This window comes from Xenopus laevis, chromosome 5L, assembly GCF_017654675.1.
Source record: "Xenopus laevis strain J_2021 chromosome 5L, Xenopus_laevis_v10.1, whole genome shotgun sequence".
NCBI lineage: Eukaryota > Metazoa > Chordata > Amphibia > Anura > Pipidae > Xenopus > Xenopus laevis.
Genome location: NC_054379.1, coordinates 67,973,411 through 67,995,011, shown reverse-complemented (window position 1 = coordinate 67,995,011; position 21,601 = coordinate 67,973,411). Strand labels below are relative to the sequence as shown.

Below are 21,601 nucleotides of genomic sequence, written 5' to 3'. Positions count from 1 at the left end.
ATCCAGAAATCCATTATCCAGAGAGTTCTGAATTATGAGTAGGGTCATAGGGTCCATTTTAAGATAATTCTAAGACAATTTAAGATAATAAGTGATAAAATGCTTGACTTCTTTGCAAATAATAATACAATGGGGCATATTTATCAAAGAGTGAAGTTAGAGATCACCACAGTCCACTAGAGTGAAACTCCACCACTCTCCATTAACTTCACTCTTTGATAAATATACCCTTATGAGTTTGTGCCAGCATTGGTTTTATGTATAACAGATCTTGACAGACTTATGAGGAGGTGAGCAGGAACCTTGACTCTGGGATGGGGAGTGGATGAAATGCGCTTGGACTTTTCTAGCTTTGCAAGCTTTTGATACAGTTTGCTAGGAAGTCCAGTATCTTATCCTTTATTAACCCTTTGAAAAGCTTTCCTACCACTGACGGCAGACTAACTGGCCTATAGTTTTGAGGCTCGGAATGGGATCCCTTTTGGAATAGTGGCACCACATTAGCAATTCGGCAATCTCTCTGCACCATGCCAGACCTCATTGAATCCTGAAAAATTAAGTAAAGAGGTTTGGCAATCACAGAGCTAAGCTCACTAAGTACCCTGGGATGAATACCATCTGGCCCCAGGCCTTTGTTTATCTTAACATGTTCTAGTCTCTTTTGAATTTCCTCATATTTGAATCATGCATCATTAGTTGTATTACTAGAATTGGGATTATTAAGAAGGAAACCTTCATTAACTGGTTTCTCATTTATGAAGACAGATGAAAAATACGAGTTTAAAAACTCAGCTTTTTTTTTGTTCTCATTAACCAGATGACCCCCCCTCTGATAATAAGGCTACCCTTCCTGCTTCATTTTTTTACTGTTAACATATTTACTGCTTGCTGCAATATCCTTTTCCATATCAAGTTTAGCTTGCCTGCAGCAATTTCAAGACTTCCCATTTTTATTCTGTGTTAAACCCTGTGAAAAGGATTTCCCACTTAATATTTTGCAGAGATGCCCTTATAATGTCAAAGTTTGCATGTCTCAAATGTATTATTTTAGTCACTCCCTTATAGAATTGCCTCTGCAATAGAATCTCAAAGGAGACCATGTTATGACTATTCCCTAAATGCTCATCCACACAAATGCTAGAGATGAGTTTAGTATTATTATTAGCATATTTACAAACCTACTAGCTTTTTCTGTCTTGGCAACCCCATTACCCCAGTCAATGTCTGGATGATTAAAGTCAGGCATAGTAATAACGTGACCTAGTTGTGAAGCCACTTCTATTTGTAAGAGTAGCTGGGCTTCATACTTGTCACTTAAACAAGGTGGTTTATAACATACACCAATGAAAATGTTCTTTGTAACCATTTTCCCAGTCAAAATCTCTACCCAGAGGGATTTCACACCCTCACTGTGCCAGCAATGGTTATTTCTTTAGTGTATGGCTTTAATTCAGGCTTTACATACAAACACACTCCTCCACCCATTTTATTCCCTCTGTCCCTCCTAAAAAGGGTGTAACCATTTAAATTCACATTCCAGTCACATGTTTCATCCCACCAGGTCTCAGTGATACCAATTATATCATAATTTTTAGAGCATGTAATTATTTTTAGGTCTTCCATTTTACCTGGCAAACTCCATGCATTTGCCAGCATACAGCAGAGGTTACAACCTTTTATTTTGCATTATTTAGTGGAGAATTATATCTTAAGTTAGTATTAGTCTGTTTCCCTTGTAACAGAGGGAGCTCCTTAGCTGGTAAACGGTATGCCCCCCTCACTCCTCCCCCATGACCCCTTACTAATCCCACTGCCTAAATAGTCGTAAGGGTTTTTCTAGAACAGGGATCCCCAACCTTTTGAACCCGTGAGCAACATTCAGAAGTAAAAGGAGTTGGGGAGCAACACTAACATAAAAAATGTTCCTGGGGTGCCAAATAAGTGCTGTGATTGCCCATTTTGCAGCCCCTATGTTGATAGTCAACCTACATTGAGGCTCTTTTTGGCATTACACCTGGATTTTATGCAACCAGAACTTGCCTTCAAGTCAGGAATTTAAAAATAAGCAACTGCTTTGAGGCCACTGAGAGCGAAATCCAAGAGGTTGGAGAGCAACATGTTGCTCACGAGCTACTGGTTGGGGATCACTGTTCTAGAATGTGGAATTCTCTCCCTGAATCAGTTGTACAGGCTGATACATTAGAAAGCTTTAAAAGGGGGGTTGGATGGCTTTTTAGCAAGTGAGACAATGCAGGGTTATGGAAGATAGCTCATAGTACAAGTTGATCCAGTAATGGCAGGTTAAAATAGAGTTTAAAGGTTGAACTTGATGAATGTATGTCTTTTTTCAACCTAACTTACTATATTACTATGTATAAGTCGCCACTTTGCAGATTGATTTGGCTAAGGTGGAAAAAAGGGATGCAAACTGGAAAATGAGGTTCAATGTTGATAACTGCAAGGTTATGCACTTTGGTAGAAATAATATAGATGCAAGTTATAAACTAAATATGTTGTAGGTTTCTTTAACTGAAAAGGATCTGGGGATTTTTGTTGTCTAATTCCAGGCAGTGCCATTCTGTGGCTACTAAAGCAAATAAAGTACTGTTTTGCATAAAAAAGACATTAACTCGCCAAAAGTATGTAGTGCAGTTTTGGGCTCCAGTCCTTAAGAGGGATTTATATGAGCTGGAATAAAGACAATTGTGAGGAGACATGATTACTCTGTACAAGTACATTAGAGGGCATTATAGACATACAGCGGGGGACCTTTTTTCCCACAAAAAAGATCACCGCACCAGAGGCCATCCTTTTAGACTTAAATTTGAAGCAGCTTAGGTGGTTCTTAACAGTGAGGACAAATGAGGCTGTGGATGAGGTTGTGATGGCTGATTCTGTTAATGCTTTTAAGAGGGACTTCGATGGTTTCTTGGACAAGCATAATATCATAGGCTATTGTGATACTAAAATCTACAATTAGTATAGATATCGGTTTATATAGTTTATGTGAGTGTATGGATGGGTGGTTTGATTGTGTATATGTATAGATGCTGGGTTTCCTTTGGAAGGGTTGAGCTTGATGGACTTTGGTCTTTTTTCAACCTAACTTAATTATGTAATTTTTATCATTCTAATTTTGTAAACATTTTTTTTATCTGCATGAATCCATATTGGTATCAAAACAATCCTAGTGATTTTATTTAATGTTATGGGTGGGTAGCTTAAAGACCACATATATTGATACCTGTATTTTAGATAGCATACTGTACATCTGTACATTTTGATGGCTAATATGATTTGGGCCTAGCAAGTTTGCAGTAGGGCTGTAAGATGTAATTTATACTACAGAATTATAATATGTTACCCTAGATAAGACCTTTTTGTCTCCTATGTGGCTAGTGTTAGGCTGTCTTATACTCTTTCTATACTCACTAATATCACTATGTTTTTATATGGATATTTATATTTTATATATTTATATATGTATTTTATATTTAATTTGATATCATCATTGATTTTTGTGATCCTTGTGTACATGGGCAGGTCGGGACAGAGAGTCAAAATTTGCCTGATCATTTCAGGTACACTGATGTTTAAACATTCCCCCTACAGGCCGAATAAATGGTTTTGGTATCTTACACATCCTTCAAGCACCTGATAAAAGGCATGTTAGTAAAAGACAAGCATGAGGATGCCTAGGGACCACCCATGTGCTGCCCTTAAATGGTAAGGGCAAGCTGCAGTCTAACTAATGCCAGGTGCAACTTTCTGTGCCCCTGACTGAATTCCCTATTACTAACAGGCCAAACAGACAGATACCATATGAGTGGCCAAACATGTATGGCTACTTTTCTCTTGTTCTGTTTGTTCAGGATGGTTGGGTGGTATAGTTGAAATCAATGAAACTGTCTGACCAAATTTGGTCAAATGAGCTTAAACAGTTTTTTTCCTCAAAGTACCCAAAAGAGGAGTCGGAGTTACAGGCTTGGCTTAGCTCAAAAAAGTAGTCAGTGACCTATACAAGCTTTGACACAAGATGGCACATTCTCTGCTTGGAGTAAAGATCTTATTGGGGTGCCACAGGCTTCACTATTCGGTCCACTTTTATTCAATAGTGCCAAACGACAGCTATATTGTATTTGTGACACTTGCTGTAATAGCTAGCTACACATAACATATGACCACTGTTTGAACATCTTCACTATTCTTTTGTTTTATTGGGTGGGAATAGTAGTTTGCATGAAATTCACAGAATTATAATGCCATATGCATTCTGTTTTTATTAAATTATAAGGGATGGTCTACTTACATGTACTGTGTGACTCCCATTAAGTTGTGTTTAGTCAGGAACCCTGCTAATGTTTTCATAACATTTTATAATCAAATAAATTATAAATGTGGACACTATTTTCAGCAATAAACATTTATATGCAAAACTGGGTTTAAAAGACTGAGTGATAATAGTAGAGTGATAATTTGCTCGGATGAACCTAATAATTTAACAAAACATAAAGGTCAATCCTATGCTTAAATTGCAGTAAATTCTGCTGCAGTGCAAAAGTCTTCACAGCTTTTCAAAGGAAATCTCATCTTCTTTCTTTGTAAATGAAAGTGAACTATTTTACCCTTTAGCTTAAGGAAAATGCTGAATCTCTTGCCAAAGCCAAAGTCATCTTGGAGAAAAATGTTGATAAAGAAGAGGCAGTAATATGTAGCGTGCTTTGTATATAACTAGCACTATATCAATAAAGATATCCAGGTATTGATTAATTATCTGCAAACCCATTGTTTAGAAACCTCCAAATAATGGGAAGGCCATCTCCCATCAAGTTAAATAATGTTAAACAATGTTAAAATAAAACAGTACCTTGTATTTTATTTAAACTAAGATATACATAATCCTTATTAGTGGAAAAACAATCCTAGTTGGTTTATTATATTTTTGATTGATGCCATAGTAAACTGTGATGACCTAAAATACTCTTATCCGCAAAAAACAGGTCTCGACATTCTAGATTTCAGGTCTCATACCTGTACATCCATCCATACATATATGCACATTCATTTAGTGCTGTACACCATGGTCTTCTAACTTAATTACAGTATTGTTATTTTCAAACCATGAGGCTCACAGGATGGGTTTAGCCCAATATTAGCTATGGCATAACTTTTGGGCTTGCTCAGATATACCTAATACAGAAATTTAAAGTAATTTAGATAATGTTCTACTAGTATTACTATGAAAACACCTCTTATAAACACAAAGCAGTTGGGTAAGTAAGGGCCATGTAGGAGCTGCATTTAGGTGTCCTGCTGATATCAGAGTATGATACGTCCATTAGAGTGTCAGAGTATGATACGTCCATTGCAGATGAATAATGAATGTGATGCAGTAGCTACAAAGAATGTGCCAACCTCAAACAATGTAACAAAAACCTTTTGCAGCGAAGAAAGAAAGCCCAACTCTTCTCTAAATACTGAAGAAGGCCTACTCCTATCGCATATGATTTATTTTCACCAAGCGTTGTATTTGGGGAAGCATGTAGTCTGGTTTAACCAATTCTATGAGAAGTATTGTGTTACATTTGACAATCCACTTATTATTTAAAGAAGCCATACAGATAAAATTGGAAGAGGACACACTGTAAACAGTGGCAAAGACAGAAGGGAGGGAATATAAAGGGCAGCCAGAACAGAAAGGGCAGAATTAATGGGGAGTGCGATATTAGGGTGGGAAAAAGAGGAATCAGAAGAGAAGAAACAAAATGGTGAAGAAAGGGAGAGATAAGAAAAGAGATCAAAAAGAGAAAGTAATGAGAGATAAGAACTGGGATAAAATAAGTGCAAAATTAAAAATGGGGAGAGAAACTGAGTATATAAAAAGGGAATATTTTCAGTAGAATAAATTCACCCTGCATACAAATCAATAATAAGTGAGTAAGTGAGAGCTTATAAGGGCCATGGAAATGGAAAAACTTAAGACCAGAATCGGAGGATGGGAGGATTCAGAAGCAGGAGAAAAGAAGAGAATATAGCAAGAGGAAAAGCAGTACACAAAAAGAATGGAAAAATACAAAGAAAAGGGAGTGAATACACAAGAGATGAAGTAGAGAAATATGGAAAGAAATGTAAGAATGCATAAGGAAAAGAAAAAATAGAAGAATATAACAGAAATGCTGTAAGAAAACAAGGATGAGGGAGGAAAGCACGGAAAAAAAGAAAATGGGAAAGAAAAGGAGCATGAAACAAAATGAGGTCAGCAGACTTTTGCAGTGTTATACACGCACCATATATCCTGTTTCCCCTGGTGCCCTCAAGCAAAAAACATAGTTACACCACAATACAAAACTTTCTTGTATATTATTGTATGATATGCTGCTTTGTACATGGCACAAAAGGTTAGTATTAGTTTATTTATATATATTTAAAATTAAAGAAGGAAAGGCTTATTGAAAGCATAGGGCCCCTGCATAGTCCTTCACAACACCATCCAGACTCCTAGAACAACCCTGCCATGTACCTGACTTGCAGGCAACCAAGAAAGGCTGCGGCATTGCCACTCTGTTTCTTATAGTGTGCATGCTCCCGTTTGCCGATCACCTCTAAAAAGCCAGGCATGAGAAGTCATGTGTCCAGACATTTGCATCCACCAACGTGGTCTTTTAAGGTCATATACGAGGGAGCAGATTCATTCTATTAGAATCTGACAATTTTTTTTATTAAAATTGAGTTTATAGGAGGTGGCCTTCCCCTAAGATTTCTGGATAACACGTTTTTGGATAACGGATCCCTATAACTGTACAAGAAAAAAGTTTTAATTAGCTTTAATAGTTAGAAAAGAAATAGCCCATCGAAATCCTGTATCGCAGCTGCCAAGAGGGTGAATTTTTGCTGTTTTGACTATATCCACTTTTATATACCTCAACCACAATAGAGGCTCTCTTTTGGGCCGCTACTGCTGAAGATAATGAATTTTGAACCTTTTGCCAAAATCCTAGAAAAGTGATCAACTAAAAAGTTAACAGCAGGAACATCTGAGGAATGACTCGAAATTAAAAAAGGCTCTAGGATGATAGCCAAGAACAGTAAAAAATGGGGATTCACTAGTGGACAAGTGAGTAGCATTACTGGATGCAAATTCAGTCCTGGGAGAAAGTCTGCCAATTGTGACTGTTTACTGGAGACGAAACACCTAACATATTGCTTTAGTGACTGATTTGTCCTTTCCATCAGGTACCCCTGGACATGATCAGATTATCAGATTTAAACGACATTAACCCACATCCTAAAGAGCTTCCATCAATATCTAATAATTTGACCCATGGGACAAGGGATGCCAAGTCTATGAACAAAATTAGTGTCTAAAAAATTTCCCATTGCCCAGAATCTAGTCTTTTTTCTTTCTATGCAACCCTTCTCCCATTTTTAAAGGACCGGACTTCATTTAAATTAAATAATAACATTTTTTTTAAATGATTTCCTTTTTCTCTGTAAAAAATAGAACAGTACCGTGTACTCAACTAAGATATTTTAATCCTTATTGGAGAGAAAACCATCCTATCAGGTTTATTTAATATTTAAATTAAATGATTTTTTAGCTGATTTAAAGTATGGAGATCCAAAATACGGCAATGGGGATCTACTGGGAGAATCTTCATGTAGCACTTTTAGTTATTTCTTAATTAAACTTTAATTCTCCTTTAAAACAAACTGAGCATACATCTTAAAGTGTCTACAATGTGCAAAAGAAGTTTAATACATGCCAGGGGTGCTCTTTTTGTTTAAATGTTTTGTAAGCAGAGAATTCTAAACAACATACAAGAAGAAGATGCAAAAGGTTTCAGATGTGGTTACTGTGTTCAGATCTTTGATAAAGCAGTTTGTTAGTCACACATCTAGCTTAGGAAGGTAACTTACAAAAATGATGCCAAAAGTAACTAACCCATACATATTTTTTGTTTGTTGCCACTCCTTTACCTAAAATTAGCAGCAAGGGTGACCACCTGGCCAGTATTTTATCAGCCTAGGCAGTGTAAATGATGCTTACTGTCAAATTATTAATATAGTAGAAAACTTAAAACATAAGAAGGGCAATATTGTTTTCCAAAAAAAGTGATAAACATACTTAAGCAGAGAAGTGATTTGTCTCCTCATGTCCTCCTACAAATGACCATAGGCTGTATATTCGAGCTCCAACAAAGCAAAAAATACAGAGTTTTTAGGCATCCGTCTATCATTTGTGGTAGGGGAGAAAATATCATGTGGAGAGGTGACCTGTACTAGTTCTTGTACTATAGTGGGCCCATGGACCTAGTGACTTGTTGAATTTGATCCATTCTCCTAAAAGCTAAGCACGAAAAACAAACAAATGTACTAACTATTTTAGCTTTTTTCTGTACGTTTTTCAGTAATTGTAGTGGTTTATGGCAGTTTCACACATGTCAAGACTGCAAAATATCTCTGAAAGAAAATGGCTTTTATTTCAACCAGCTGTAGTTGCAAACAGACCCAGCTGGTCAGCCTGTAGCACCTCACTCTGCTACACCGTGACATTTGCATGCATGTATGCAGTATAACACAAATGGAAGAAAGGAAAAACCTTCAATAGTGCAGTTTCTTTAGCAAAGGATCCAAAAATCTAAATTGATATTGTATTCACCAGTGCCTGGCCAGCCCAGTCAGGCGCCCCAGGCAGCGTGGCCGGTACGAGCGCCCAACAATGGTGCGCATGGGCGTAAAAACGTGCACGTGAGCGTGCGGAAGAACGCATGCACTAGGGACCGCGAAGCATGCGAAAAACCCTGATTGAAAAAAAAAAAGATGCAGCGCAAAAATAAGGACAGGACAAGCGGGGCAGAGGGGCAATCAGGGACTGGACTAGGGGGTAGGAGAGGCAGAGAAGGTGCCTGCCTGCCCCCCCCCCCCGCTTTGCGCCCTAGGCAGGTGGCTACTCGGCCTACCCCTAGTTCTGGCCCTGGTATTCACCCTGTAGCAATCAACAAGAGCAGGTTGGTATGACAGCTGGCAATGGCCTTCTTACTAACCTAAAGCTATTAAATACAAAACACTGCTAAGATTTCAGGTCTGATTCAAATCACATCAGACCTCACCCTGACTCCACTTGGAAACATGTGAAGCCCTTGGATAGTGAACAATGTCAAATCATCAAATCAAACCCCACTGTATAATAAACAGCATTAGTAGAAAAAAATGTGCAGTACGAATAATTTTTCCTCTAACCAAATAAGTTTACCTTTGCACACTGTTAAGATATATGTAAATATATATATATATATAGTTAAAGGGGAACTATCACGAAAACGAAAATTTAATATAAGCTTCACCATACTGTAATAAGAAACTTTCTAAATACAATCAATTAAATATTCTGCATAGTTTCTAAAATAATCAAGTTTATCTTCACTATCCCTCTCTCAGAATCTGTCTCTCTTCATTCTGTCTTCATGCAGCAGTTGGATAGATATTCATTGACAGTTACATCCAATATATCTTATAGGGGGCTTCCTTTCCTAGCAGATGAATAAGAGTTCATTCAATTACCTGATTCCAGTACAAACAGAATCTAACAAAATAACTGCGTTTTTGCACAAATCCTGCATGTAGAGAGACAGGATTTCTAGTGAGCTCTAATACATCTTCTAGGCAAAATGAACCCCCACCCCCTATAAGATATATTGGATCTAACTGTCAATGAATATTTGACACCAAGTTCCTGCATGAAGAGAGAATGAAGAGAAACTGCGGAGAGAGGAATAGTGAAGATAAACTTGATTAGCTCAGAAACAGTACAGAATTTTTATTTCAGTATGCTGAAGCTTATATTAAATTTTAATTTTCGCGATAGTTCCCCTGTAAAAAGTAGTTGCAAAGCTGCAAGACAAAAATACATAGTATGCTTTCGACATCATACTTTAAAAATAACACCAAGGGGCCACTTTACTAAAGCTTTTTGTCTCGAAAAACCCGAAGATGGAAGATCTTTCTTTACTTTGTGGTTTTTGACGGTTTCTGGTGTTTTTGATACTGCCGTTTGTGTGACAATACAAAAAAAGTCGTTGTTATCAAGCAGTTTCGCAACTTTTCTGCAACTGCGTGCTTTTTCATTTTGGATCTTTTGATAAATTACTGAGTTTATTTATGGTTTCAAAAAGCTCTAAAACCACTAAAATTTTGCCTTTCATAAATGGCTCTCTCCATTAGATACATCAGATTACAAATACATATATACTAGTTCAAGCCAATACAAAGATTGAACTCCTAAACATGTCTGCTCTGGAAAACATTATTAAGGATTAAGGAAGGGCAATTTTATCACCATCAGAAAGAATTGTCAAGAAATAGAATTTATTATTTATATTGTATTTGTTTGCTGGCTTCACGTATATTCTATGAAATATTGGTACAATAAGTATAAAGGGCCTTCAGAGATGTCCTTCCCATAATTCTGGATAACAGGTTTCCTGTACCTTGTACTTGGTGGTAACTAATTAGTATCCTCAAAAAATCTCATATGCAAAAAGTATTTTCAAACAAGTGAAATACGTCATTCAGTGCACCCATCTTGCTGCCTACAAACCACATACTAAAAACTTAACACGTATTGTAGGGGGTTATTTACTTAAATCCAAATTTATCTCATATTTTATTAAAAAAAACTGACCAAACTCCCATGCCAGATTTTAGCTTATTTATTTATTTAAACAATCGATGTAATAGGTGCAAAACCTTAATAAAATTGAGCGAAAACCCAAATCGCTCGAATTTTTCAAGCTTTTTAAATGAATCGCTCAGGTCTGTTTTACAGGCTAAACTCAGCGTAGACCACAAAAACTTCAAATTGTATAGTTGCCTCTCCCATTGAGTTATACAGGGCTTCGACAGGTGTGAGATTTTTAGACTTTTTGCAGCATCGGGGTGAAATATTTACTGTATATGACTGAAATGACAATAAAATCCACTTGACTTGACTTGAAATAAATCTTGAAAAATTCTAGTTTTTTTCCACAAAAAATTTAACTTTTTGCCCCAAAAAGCCCGGCCAGGAAAATTCAAGGTTTAGTAAATAACCCTGTTAAATTACCCATAACAACTTGTCATCTTCAAAAATCAAAGAGAATTTTGAATGGTACACATTTATTTCACCATTTGTTATGAAGGTAGGGTGAAGATGTAGATACAGTTTAATCTCAAAGCATATTAAACTGATGGTCTAGTAAAGGTGAAAAAACTTCCATCTACAGATTTTCCAGTAGGCATCATATATGTCAGTCTTTAACAAAAGGTTTGTAACCTGTCAAGGTCATGTAGAAGTCAATGGCAGAAGAACCATTTGAAGATGTTAATAGCCTTCCCAATGCTGGGTTTTGCTCAAAAACTCGATCAATTTGAGACAGAGGCAATAAAAAAGGAAGAGGGGTATATCTGTTTGTTAGGCAGGATTTCGAAGCTTATATGTAGGCGGAGGTTATATTAGAAAATGAAGGAGTCTTATGGGTAGAGTTCTTCACCAATTGTAAAGAGTCCAGCAAATGAATTGTAGGAGTATACTATAGACCCCCTAATGTAAGTGAGGAGGAGGAGGCTAAGCTTCTGATGCAAATAGAAAAGGCTGCTAGTTTGGGTAAAGTAATGATAAAGAGAGATTTTAATTACCCAGATATTGACTGGAACAACAGTACTGTCAGATCAGTTAATGGGAACAAGTTTATAAACTTGTTGCATGACAATTTTATGGCACAAAAAAAAATGCCATTCTGAATCTAGTGATCTCAAATGACCCAGAACTTATAGCAAATATGCAAGTCATTGAACCCCTGGGTAATAGTGACTATAATGTTATATCATTTAATGTCTGGTGCAAAAAACAAATATACACTGGGGCAACAAAAACTATGAATTTCAGAAAAGATAATTTTAGTGCCTTTCAGGGCTGCCCTTCAGAGCATTGATTGGGGCACTAAGTTTTCAGCTAAAAACACAGAACAAATGGTTGTCATTTAAAATTATATTATATCATTACTGTTCTCAATTTATTCTCTTAAGGAGTAAATGTAGAATCACCCTATGTGGCTTAAGGTAGAAGTAAAGAAGTTCATAGGAAAGAAGAGAAAGGCATTTAAAAATGACAAGTCTGTTGGAACAGAAGCTGCATTTATTGAATATAAACACTATAATAAATGCTGTAAATCAGCAATCTGGAAGGCAAAGAAAGGAAATGAAGAATGCATTGCAGCGGAGTCTAAGACTAACCCCAAAAATGTTTTTTAAATATATTAATAGTAAAAAGATGCAGGTTGAGAGTTGATCCATTAATAATATGGTTTTAACAGATATAGAAAAGGCAAATGTGCTAAATCAGTTATTTTTTTCAGTGTATACAATAGAGGAGTCTGAGTTCCCAGGCTCACTTCATATCAATCTAGTCAGTGGCTGACTCATAAAGCTTTAATAAAAATGAATGTAAACACGGCTCCAGGGCCTGATGGCAAACATCCCCGGGAGAGAGCTTGGTTCAGTTTTAGACCAGCCCCTATTTCTGATTTTCTCAGATTCGCTTTTATCTGGTATGGTACCTATGGATTGGAGGAAATCTGATGTCATTCCAATATTTAAAAAGGGATTACGATCTCAGCCTGGCCATTATAGGACAGTAAGTTTGACATATGTGGTAGGCAAATTATTTGAAGGCTTGTTAAGGGATCACATTCAAAATTTTGTCCTAGTGAATGACATTATGAGCAGCAATCAGCATGGCTTTAAGAAGGATAGGTCATGTCAGACAAATTTGATTGCTTTTTATGATGACAGTGGGACAGAGGGGGCAGTAGATGTGATCTATTTGGATTTTTCCAAAGCATTTGATACCATGCCCCACGACGTCTGCTTTATAAACTAAGGTCTGTTGGGCTTAATGAAGTCATTTGCACATGGATAGGAAACTGGGTACAGGATTGGGTACAGAGGGTGGTTGTTAATAGTACATTGTCTACTTGGAGTAAGGTTCTTGGAGTGGAGTCCCTCAGGGCTCCGTATTGGGTCCACTTTTATTTAACTTGTTTATTAATGACTTAGGGGAGGGTATTGTAAATAATGTATTAGTGTTTGCAGATGACACAAAACTATCCAGCCCAATAAATTCCATCCAGGATGTGGCATCCTTGCATCAGGATCTTGGCAAACTGGCAAACTGGGCAGCATGTAAGTCATGCACCTGGGATGTAAAAATATCCAAGCCTTTTATACCCTTAATGGGACTGCACTAGGCAAATCCATTATGGAAATGGACCTTGGAGTCCTTGTAGATGATAAACTTGGCTGTAGCAAGCAATGCCAGTCAGCAGCATCAAGGGCAAATAAGGTCTTGAGCTGTATTAAAGGGACATTGATTCACAACAGGAAGTGGTCATTCTTCCACTTTATAGAGCACTGGAATATGCCATACTGTTTTGGTCTCCATCACTCAAACAGACATTATTGTATTAGAGAGGGTACAGAGAAGGGCAACTAAGCTGGTAAAAGGTATGGAAAATATTAGTTATGAAGAAAGACTGACCAAATTGGGAATGTTCACGGTGGAGAAGAGGTATTTAAGGGGTGATATTATAACTATGTATAAATATATAAGGAGATCATATAATAATCTTTCTAATGCTTTATTTACCAGTAGGTCTTTCCAGCTGAGATGAGGTCACCCATTCTGTTTAGAAGAAAAAAGGTTCCAGCTAAATATTCAGAAAGGGTTTTTTACAGTGAGAGCTGTGAAGATGTGTAATTCTCTCCCTGAATCAGTCGTACAGGCTGATACATCAGATAGCTTTAAGAAGGGGTTGGATGGCTTTTTAGCAAGTGAGGGAATACAGGGTTATGGAAGATAGCTCGGACTAGTCCGATTTCCATTTTGGTGTTAGGAAGGCATTTTTTTCCCCTCTGAGGCAAATTGGAAAGGCTTCAGGTGGTGGTTTTTGCTTTCCTCAGGATCAACTGGCAGTTAGGCAGGTAAAAAAAGCGAAAAGGTTGAACTTGATGGACGTGTGTCTTTTTTCAACCTAACTTACTATGTTACTATGTTACAGTAGGGGGTGCATTATCCACTATGATTATATTAGTATATTATTATACCAAGCCCAATAAAAAAATGAAATACAATAATATAATAAATAAAAAGCATAGCTGCTAATTCAGTATCAACATTAATTCAAATATTACCTTCCAATGTTACCTTCCCCCAAAAATCTTGCCTAACGCAATTATATTTCCCTTAGATGAATTCTTTATGACTATCTCTATTAAATTTCATAACCTAACTGCAGTTGCAATTAATACAAGGATACAAATATTTTACCTGCAGACCTTCTATGGCAAGTCTCAGCATGCTTGGAGTAAGTTTGGATGCTTGTTTAAAGGTGAAGTTGCTCCAGTCTATAATCAAAACAAATCCATTGACTTGTAGTTCTGGGTCTTCTATCATAGCTTCTAGTGATAGCAGTATTGCCCGTAGAATGTCTACTAGAGTATACCTGCATAAAAACATAAATGTGTCACTACTCAACAGCAATTTGTATTTTACAAAAATTATTTTTATCAACACTTTTTACTACTTGATAAGTTCCAATATTTTACTTTCAATTAAAAGCAGCTAATTCTTCAAGAGCAGTGTGTTTGCATAAAAGCTATTATTCTGATTAATATGAGTTAACACCAACTTTTGAGATGATAGGACTGAAAGGTACTGCCTAAATTTCACCATTGAAGATTTTAGTAGCAATCAATCACAAATTAGTTTTAATCAACTTTTAGTTAAAAAAACAAAAGAAAAGATCTGATCTGTTGATATGGGTAACTGCACTCATTTAATTCAACACCTGTTACTATTACTACTGTTGTGTCTATGTAAAACCTTTTAACAATTATGTGGTTGTGCATTCAATTTCACACCTTAGGATGAACATTGCATTACCAAGGTAACCACAACATTCTCAACAATGTGAACCATATTATACACATCAAACACATCAAAAAAACAACCTACACTTTTTTTCATTAATCTAACACACTGCTGCTTATTTAGTTGAGCATAGAAATATTTCTCATCCTGTGTTTGGCCATCAAATGTTCTCTGCTCTGAATTATGGGAATGCCGTCCTACATAGACATTTTAATATTTATTATTAGAAATTAATTTATTATATTAATTAAACTTACGGTAAGTGTAAGGTGTTTGATCATGAGATACCATAAATTCCAACACAAGTCATGGCTCATAAAGCTGAAAAATAAATTCTAACAAGTTTAACCTATTTAAATTCATCTGTGTAGTCCAGAAAAAATTATAAACACATTGTGCTTGTACTACAGTTGATCCGGTAGCACTGCTCAGCAGATATTTACAAAACATGCTCTGTCTGAAAACAAGGGGATGTCAAGCCAAAATTGAAAGCATTGTCATTAAAGGGGTTGTTCACTTTTGACTCAACTGTTAGTATGATGTAGAGTGCCATATTGGTTTTCTTTCTTTTTTTTCTATTTGTGGTTATTTAGCTTTTTATTCAGCAGCTTTCCAGTTTGGAACTGGTAATTTAACTCTAGCAGCTATGCATTAATTTGAATAAGAGACTGGAATAAGAATCGGACAATAAAACGTAGCAATAAAAAAACAGTCAGAAGAGGAAAGCAAATAATTCAAAAACTATAACAAAGAAATAATAAAAACATTTGACAAGTTATTTAGAATTGGCCATTCTATAAGATACTAAAAGTTTACTTTAATGGGGAACTATCCTGAAAATTAAAATGTAATATAAGCTTCATCATACTGAAATAAGAAACGTTCTAAGTACAATCAAATGTTCTGCATTGTTTCTGAAATAATCAAGTTTATGTTCACTATCCCTTTCTCAGCGTCTGTTTCTCTTCATTCTGTCTTCTTGCAGCAGTTGGTTGTCAGATAATGATTGACAGTTAGATCCAATATATACAATAGGGGGCTTCCTTTCCTAGCAGATGTTTTAGAGCTCACTCAAATAATTGATTCCATTACAAACAAAATCTAACAAAATAACTGCCTTTTGCCTTTTACATAAATCCTGCAATAACGAAAGGCAGAAGGGGATGCAGGTATTGCCACTGGCCTAGCCACACGCCAGCAATGAATCCAACAATGAAAGTAGCCGATACCTTTTTATGCATCAAACAGGGTGATCCCAAACTTTACTCCATGGTGCTCTCCACACTGTTCACAAGATCAAACGTTTAGGGACCGCATGGCCCTTCAGGATCAAACGTTTCGGGACCGCATCGCTGATGAAGGGCCATGCGGTCCCGAAACGTTTGATCTTGTGAACAGTGTGAAGAGCACCATGGAATAAAGTTTGGGATCACCCCATTTGATGCATAAAAAGGTATCGGCTACTTTCATTTTTACATAAATCCTGCCATAGTATACTAATTTTTGAATTACTCAATAAATTAAACCAACAATACAGAGAATTTTCAGAAATGGACCAAGAATCAGTACCGTTGATATTAGATGGTTTCCATTAAAGCAAATATTAGACCAAGGGGTGATTTTGGGACCTAGTTGATGAATGATTATTTGCCAGACCCCCTCACTGCCCAATGGTCAGTATAATTAATAAATATGAAATGGTTTTTGTGTAGACACCAGCTTCAGGCAAATTGCCCAGCAACTACTGAACCACATATTTAAAATAGGTCATGCTTTGGGTTTTTCCCTTACTCTGCAAAACAGTTTTGAAGATTATGTGATATTTGAATTCAATAAAAATAATAGTAAAGGGTGGTGATTTATTGAAAGGTGTTCAGTGGTTTTTGCCCTAAAAAACATATTAATTTTTTAATCAAATACTGTAGTTTTGTGTGACAGCATTGCAGATATGTGGTCTCATTCATATCTAGATTGGATTGTAACTACAGCAGAAAAAAAATATTAAAATTAAGTTATTTAGTTTTATTGAAACATATCCCTGATGAGTCTTTCTGCAGCTGTGCTTATCCTGTTGTCTTTGTATCTTTTTTTGCAATTAAAAATCCATTTCAGTGATTTTCAATGAAGTGCCCACAGAAGTCATATGTCAGCTATTTTGTTAGCTTTTTGAAAATATTAAATTTGTTCATGAATAAAATGCCAATAATTACATTCTTTTATTTGAAATGGCAATGAAGTAAATAGAAAATAATTTCATGGGTACTTTAATTTTTTCCCCTAAAACATAATATAAAATATCTGTGGGTTGCAACTGAAATATAAAAATGTAACGTGTTATAATAGTTCTATTCAGTATCAGCAGCTGAAAGTAAACTGTGAGTGAACTAACAAAAAATTGCATTTGAAGTAAAAAATTTCAGTATGAATAAAATATAAAACTCCAGAAGGCATTACTTTACTGGCAGATTATAAATTACTAGACATTAAGCCCGTTAAATTAACGGGCGCTAGAACATATGTCGTCACATACCTCCCAACATTTCAGAATGGGTAACATTAGTAGGCAGGGCCCCCTTTGTAGCACTGGTGGCCAGGGGGTTAATGCTGGTGCCCAGGGGGTGTTAACATTGGTGGCTAGGGGGGTTAACATTGGTGGGCAGGGCGGTTAACATTGGTGGCCAGGGGGGTTAACATTGGTGGCCAGGGGGGTAACATTGGTGGCCAGGGGGGGTTAACATTGGTGGCCAGGGGGGTTAACATTGGTGGCCAGGGGGGGTTAACATTGGTGGCCAGGGGGGGTTAACATTGGTGGCCAGGGGGGTTAACATTGGTGGCCAGGGGGGTGTTAACATTGGTGGCCAGGGGGGTGTTAACATTGGTGGCCTGGGGGGGGTTAACATTGGTGGCCTGGGGGGTTAACATTGGTGGCCAGGGGAGTTAACATTGGTGGCCAGGGGGGGTTAACATTGGTGGCCAGGGGGGTTAACATTGGTGGCCAGTGCTGTTCCCAAACTCTCCCCCTCACTGACTCCCAGTCTCCAGCAGGCGGGGCTTTACCCACACCCACTCAATAGAGTCTCCAGACGTCACAGAGTCACATGCTCTCAGACTCCTCCCACACACACGCACTGTACTGACTGTCCCTCAACCCACCACACCGCTTCCCCGCCTCTCCCCGCCCACTGCTAGTTCCAATCCCGCCCACTGCGAGGTGCAGCCCCGCCCAGCAGACGGCTGTGACGTCGGAGCAGGTTCCTTCCCCCGCACTGAGCGCTGGCCGGGGAGCAGCTGGGACCGGGGTGATGCTGCCGGACACACGGACTGTCAGGTACTCGGGCTGTGGGTGGGACTGGGGGAGGACACGGGGAAAACACTGGGGTACTGTTCCCTGCAGCATCCGCCTTTCCCCGCCCAATGCGAGTTCCAATCCCGCCCACTGCGAGGTGCAGCCCCGCTCAGCAGACGGCTGTGACGTCGGAGCAGGTTCCTTCCCCCGCACTGAGCGCTGGCTAGGCCGGTAAAATACAGGCCGGGTGGCAACACATGCGCTGCACATGCGCAGTAGCGAATTCCACGGACACAGGGACTGGACGCAGAGACACTTGCACTTTATTATATAGGATACTTAGTTGCATATTAACAATACTTACCAAATTGAATATTTAGACACTTCAGTGTATTTGAAAATACACATATATACATATATACAGAACACTGTACTTTGCACTGCTGTACAGATACCAGCACCCGAAGTTAACAACACCCCAATTTTTTTTCAGAACTGCCCCTGCATGAAATCATATGTGACCCACAATTTTGTGTGTGTTGGGGGGGGTCATCAGTGGTGAAAAATCACCTCAAACCTTGCATTTTACAGCACTTTGTCTCCTACATGCCTTAATGTATGGCAAAACATCCTAAATATGAATAACAGGGATCTTCTGAGCAGCTTGCTACTCAATATGCACATAATTTCCCAAATATGGTGTATATGGAGACCCAAAAATTAAAACAATGTAAACAAATGACCACAGCTGGCACTGGCTGCTGCAATATAAGCACTAGAAATCCATGTCAAAGCAACAGAAATAATATTAATCAGTGAGAAAGAAGCATTCAATAATTCAATAAATAATAACTCAATACAGTATAAACAAAACATGTGTCTATATGTGTGTATTTATATGTTCTGTAAATATGCATGTGTGTACTGTGAGTGTGCAAACGCCCCTCTTCTCCAAAGAAAGTGCGAAAAGTGTGACACCTGTGGGCAGGCATTTAACATCATTGTCACACAATTAATTTGACTTGAAAAAAGAAAAAATTCATCAAGCTCAACCCCCCTAAATGTCGCCTAGATTATAACAGTTCACTTTGGATGACGCCTAGACATCCAAGCTAGACAATATTGGTCTAATCTGATGATGCCAAGATGCCAAAGATGTAAAGGGCATCTTAAATCTGCCCGTGTATGACCACTTTTTACAGTAGCATATCATCCTCATAACCTCATCCTCGTAACTTGGCAGCAAACGTTGAAAAATCTATTTAGAAAATGTACAGCTCCCCTACCTCTTGCAAAAAACATTTCACAGGGACTTTTTGAGACAAATTCAGTGGGGGGATGTTTCCTAGTGACAGGTTTCCTCAGGGACCAAGGTCTCAAATAAGAGCCTGTCCCTGTGAAACGATGACAAATAGAAACCATATAAAAACATTTTATACCAATTTCCAAAAGAGTGAAATTTTTCTTTAGTTACAATGAGTTTTTCCTGCAAATGTTAACTTGGGTGGGGACATGATTGTTTGTAAAAACAGCAATTTTGAGGTGCAAATTGTCACATTTTTCCACAATGCAGTTTTTTTTCTGAAGAATTTAAACTTAATTATGGGCACATGCTGTGTCCACCATGTACAAGTTGTGTCCAGCAGAAATTGTGTGGGATGCACAAAGAGAAAGTATGTTTTGTTAAATCTTTGGCAATGTGAGGTGCATGCTTTTTCCAAGAATTTGTGCTAGATTGCCATAATATCTATTCATGGCATTAATTGGGGGTTGGGTTCAAGCAACTAGAGCTATGGGATTTATAAAGTGGAATGCTTGGGACCTGGGTTTATTCAGATAATCAGTCGTTCTGTAATACCCCATTACTAAAGGCTACTAAAACACAAATAAACATTAAAAGAGAGAAAAATTGAGAATTGTTTTGCCATTCACATGGATTTATTCTAGCTACATTAAAATCACATGCAAATAGATCATTAAAAAACTTACAGAACTTTTCTGTCTTAATTTACAGAAACTGGAATAAATCCTTGCAGATTACACAGATGAGGGGTGTCCACCTACAGCCTACTGCTCACCTGTGTCACAACTGATGCCCAACAGAGGGACTGGTAGAAGAGACTTACTGAAACTAAGATGAATCTTGCGCCATGGCATAATAAACTGAAGAAACAATAGGCACCCAATTTGCAAAGCACTTCTGCACTCCGGACCATTTGCTGTCATCAAATGTGTGGTTACCAAGCAAAGTATTAATTAGTTGAAATGAAACGTATTAATTAATGAAATAATATACAGTCATATGAAAAGTTTTGGGAACCTCTCCTAATTATTTGGAGTTTTGTTTATCATTGGCAGAGCTTTCAAAGTAGAAACTTACTTTTTAATATATAACATGCCTTATAATTAATTCGCGAAACGCCCGCGAAAATTTGCCCGGCGTCAAAAACAGGCGCCGGCGTCAAAAACGGGCGCCGGCGTCAAAAAAACGGGTGCCGGCGAATTTTGCTAATTTTTCGGCGAAGCGAAACGGCACAAATTCGCCCATCACTACTTTTTAACTCTTTTAAAATTGGTTGTATAGTTCTGGGGTTAATTATAATTAAAGGGGCCATTTACTTTTTACTCACCATATCTGGAGGACAGACTAGAATATCTACTTTCAATTTAACCTTCTACATAGACATTCTGTAAGATATTTACCTGCAGCAGTGGCCACAGACATTTCAGCACTGGTTCAATGCAGAGCAGTGCAAATTATAGAAGATTTCAAGTACAGGTTTTATATTTTACTTTTAGACTTGCTCGTTGATTGTTTAACAGAACTGTGATGGTTACAGACATTGACATAAATCAAACTGTTTTCAAATTAGTAATATAATCATTTGATTCTAACCCTTAACATAAATCAATTCATGCAGTTATTGTGTGTCATCCCCATTTATAGTATCACTGACAAATGCCAACTCAGATCTGCTTTATTTCTGTTATAATATCCCTCAGGTTATACTTCAGCAAGTGGCCTCCAAAACTCAGGACATTCAGACCTTTTGTTAGCAGAGTATGTGGGTAATCTGGAGGTACAGTAACAGTCAGGACTCTTACCAATCAGGATGGTATTGCAAGAAGGGGTTGCCACCTTTTGGCCCGGTTGAATCCAGGCAGGGCCATGATGCAATGGAGGTGGGACTGTGATGCTGAGGGGCGGTCGTGACATCATGGACAGGGCGCCAATCATTGAGAATTCTGCCCAGTTTTCCTAATTTGAAAAAACAGGCAGGCAGCTTTGACCTGGGCAGCCCAGGTCAAAAAAAACAGATGGCAACGATAGCTGCAAGCATGGCTGATAC

General features: G+C 37.7%; 1 protein-coding gene across 1 annotated transcript in view; it reads right to left on the bottom strand.

Moving 5' to 3' along the window:
- LOC108716770 (clavesin-2) overlaps nucleotides 1–21,601 on the bottom strand; it is a 46,087-nt gene that overhangs the window by 9,785 nt on the left and 14,701 nt on the right. The window contains exon 2 of the mRNA XM_018263209.2: nucleotides 14,363–14,537. Within this exon, the coding sequence (XP_018118698.1) occupies nucleotides 14,363–14,537 (175 nt within the window). The remainder of the gene's footprint in view (nucleotides 1–14,362; nucleotides 14,538–21,601) is intronic.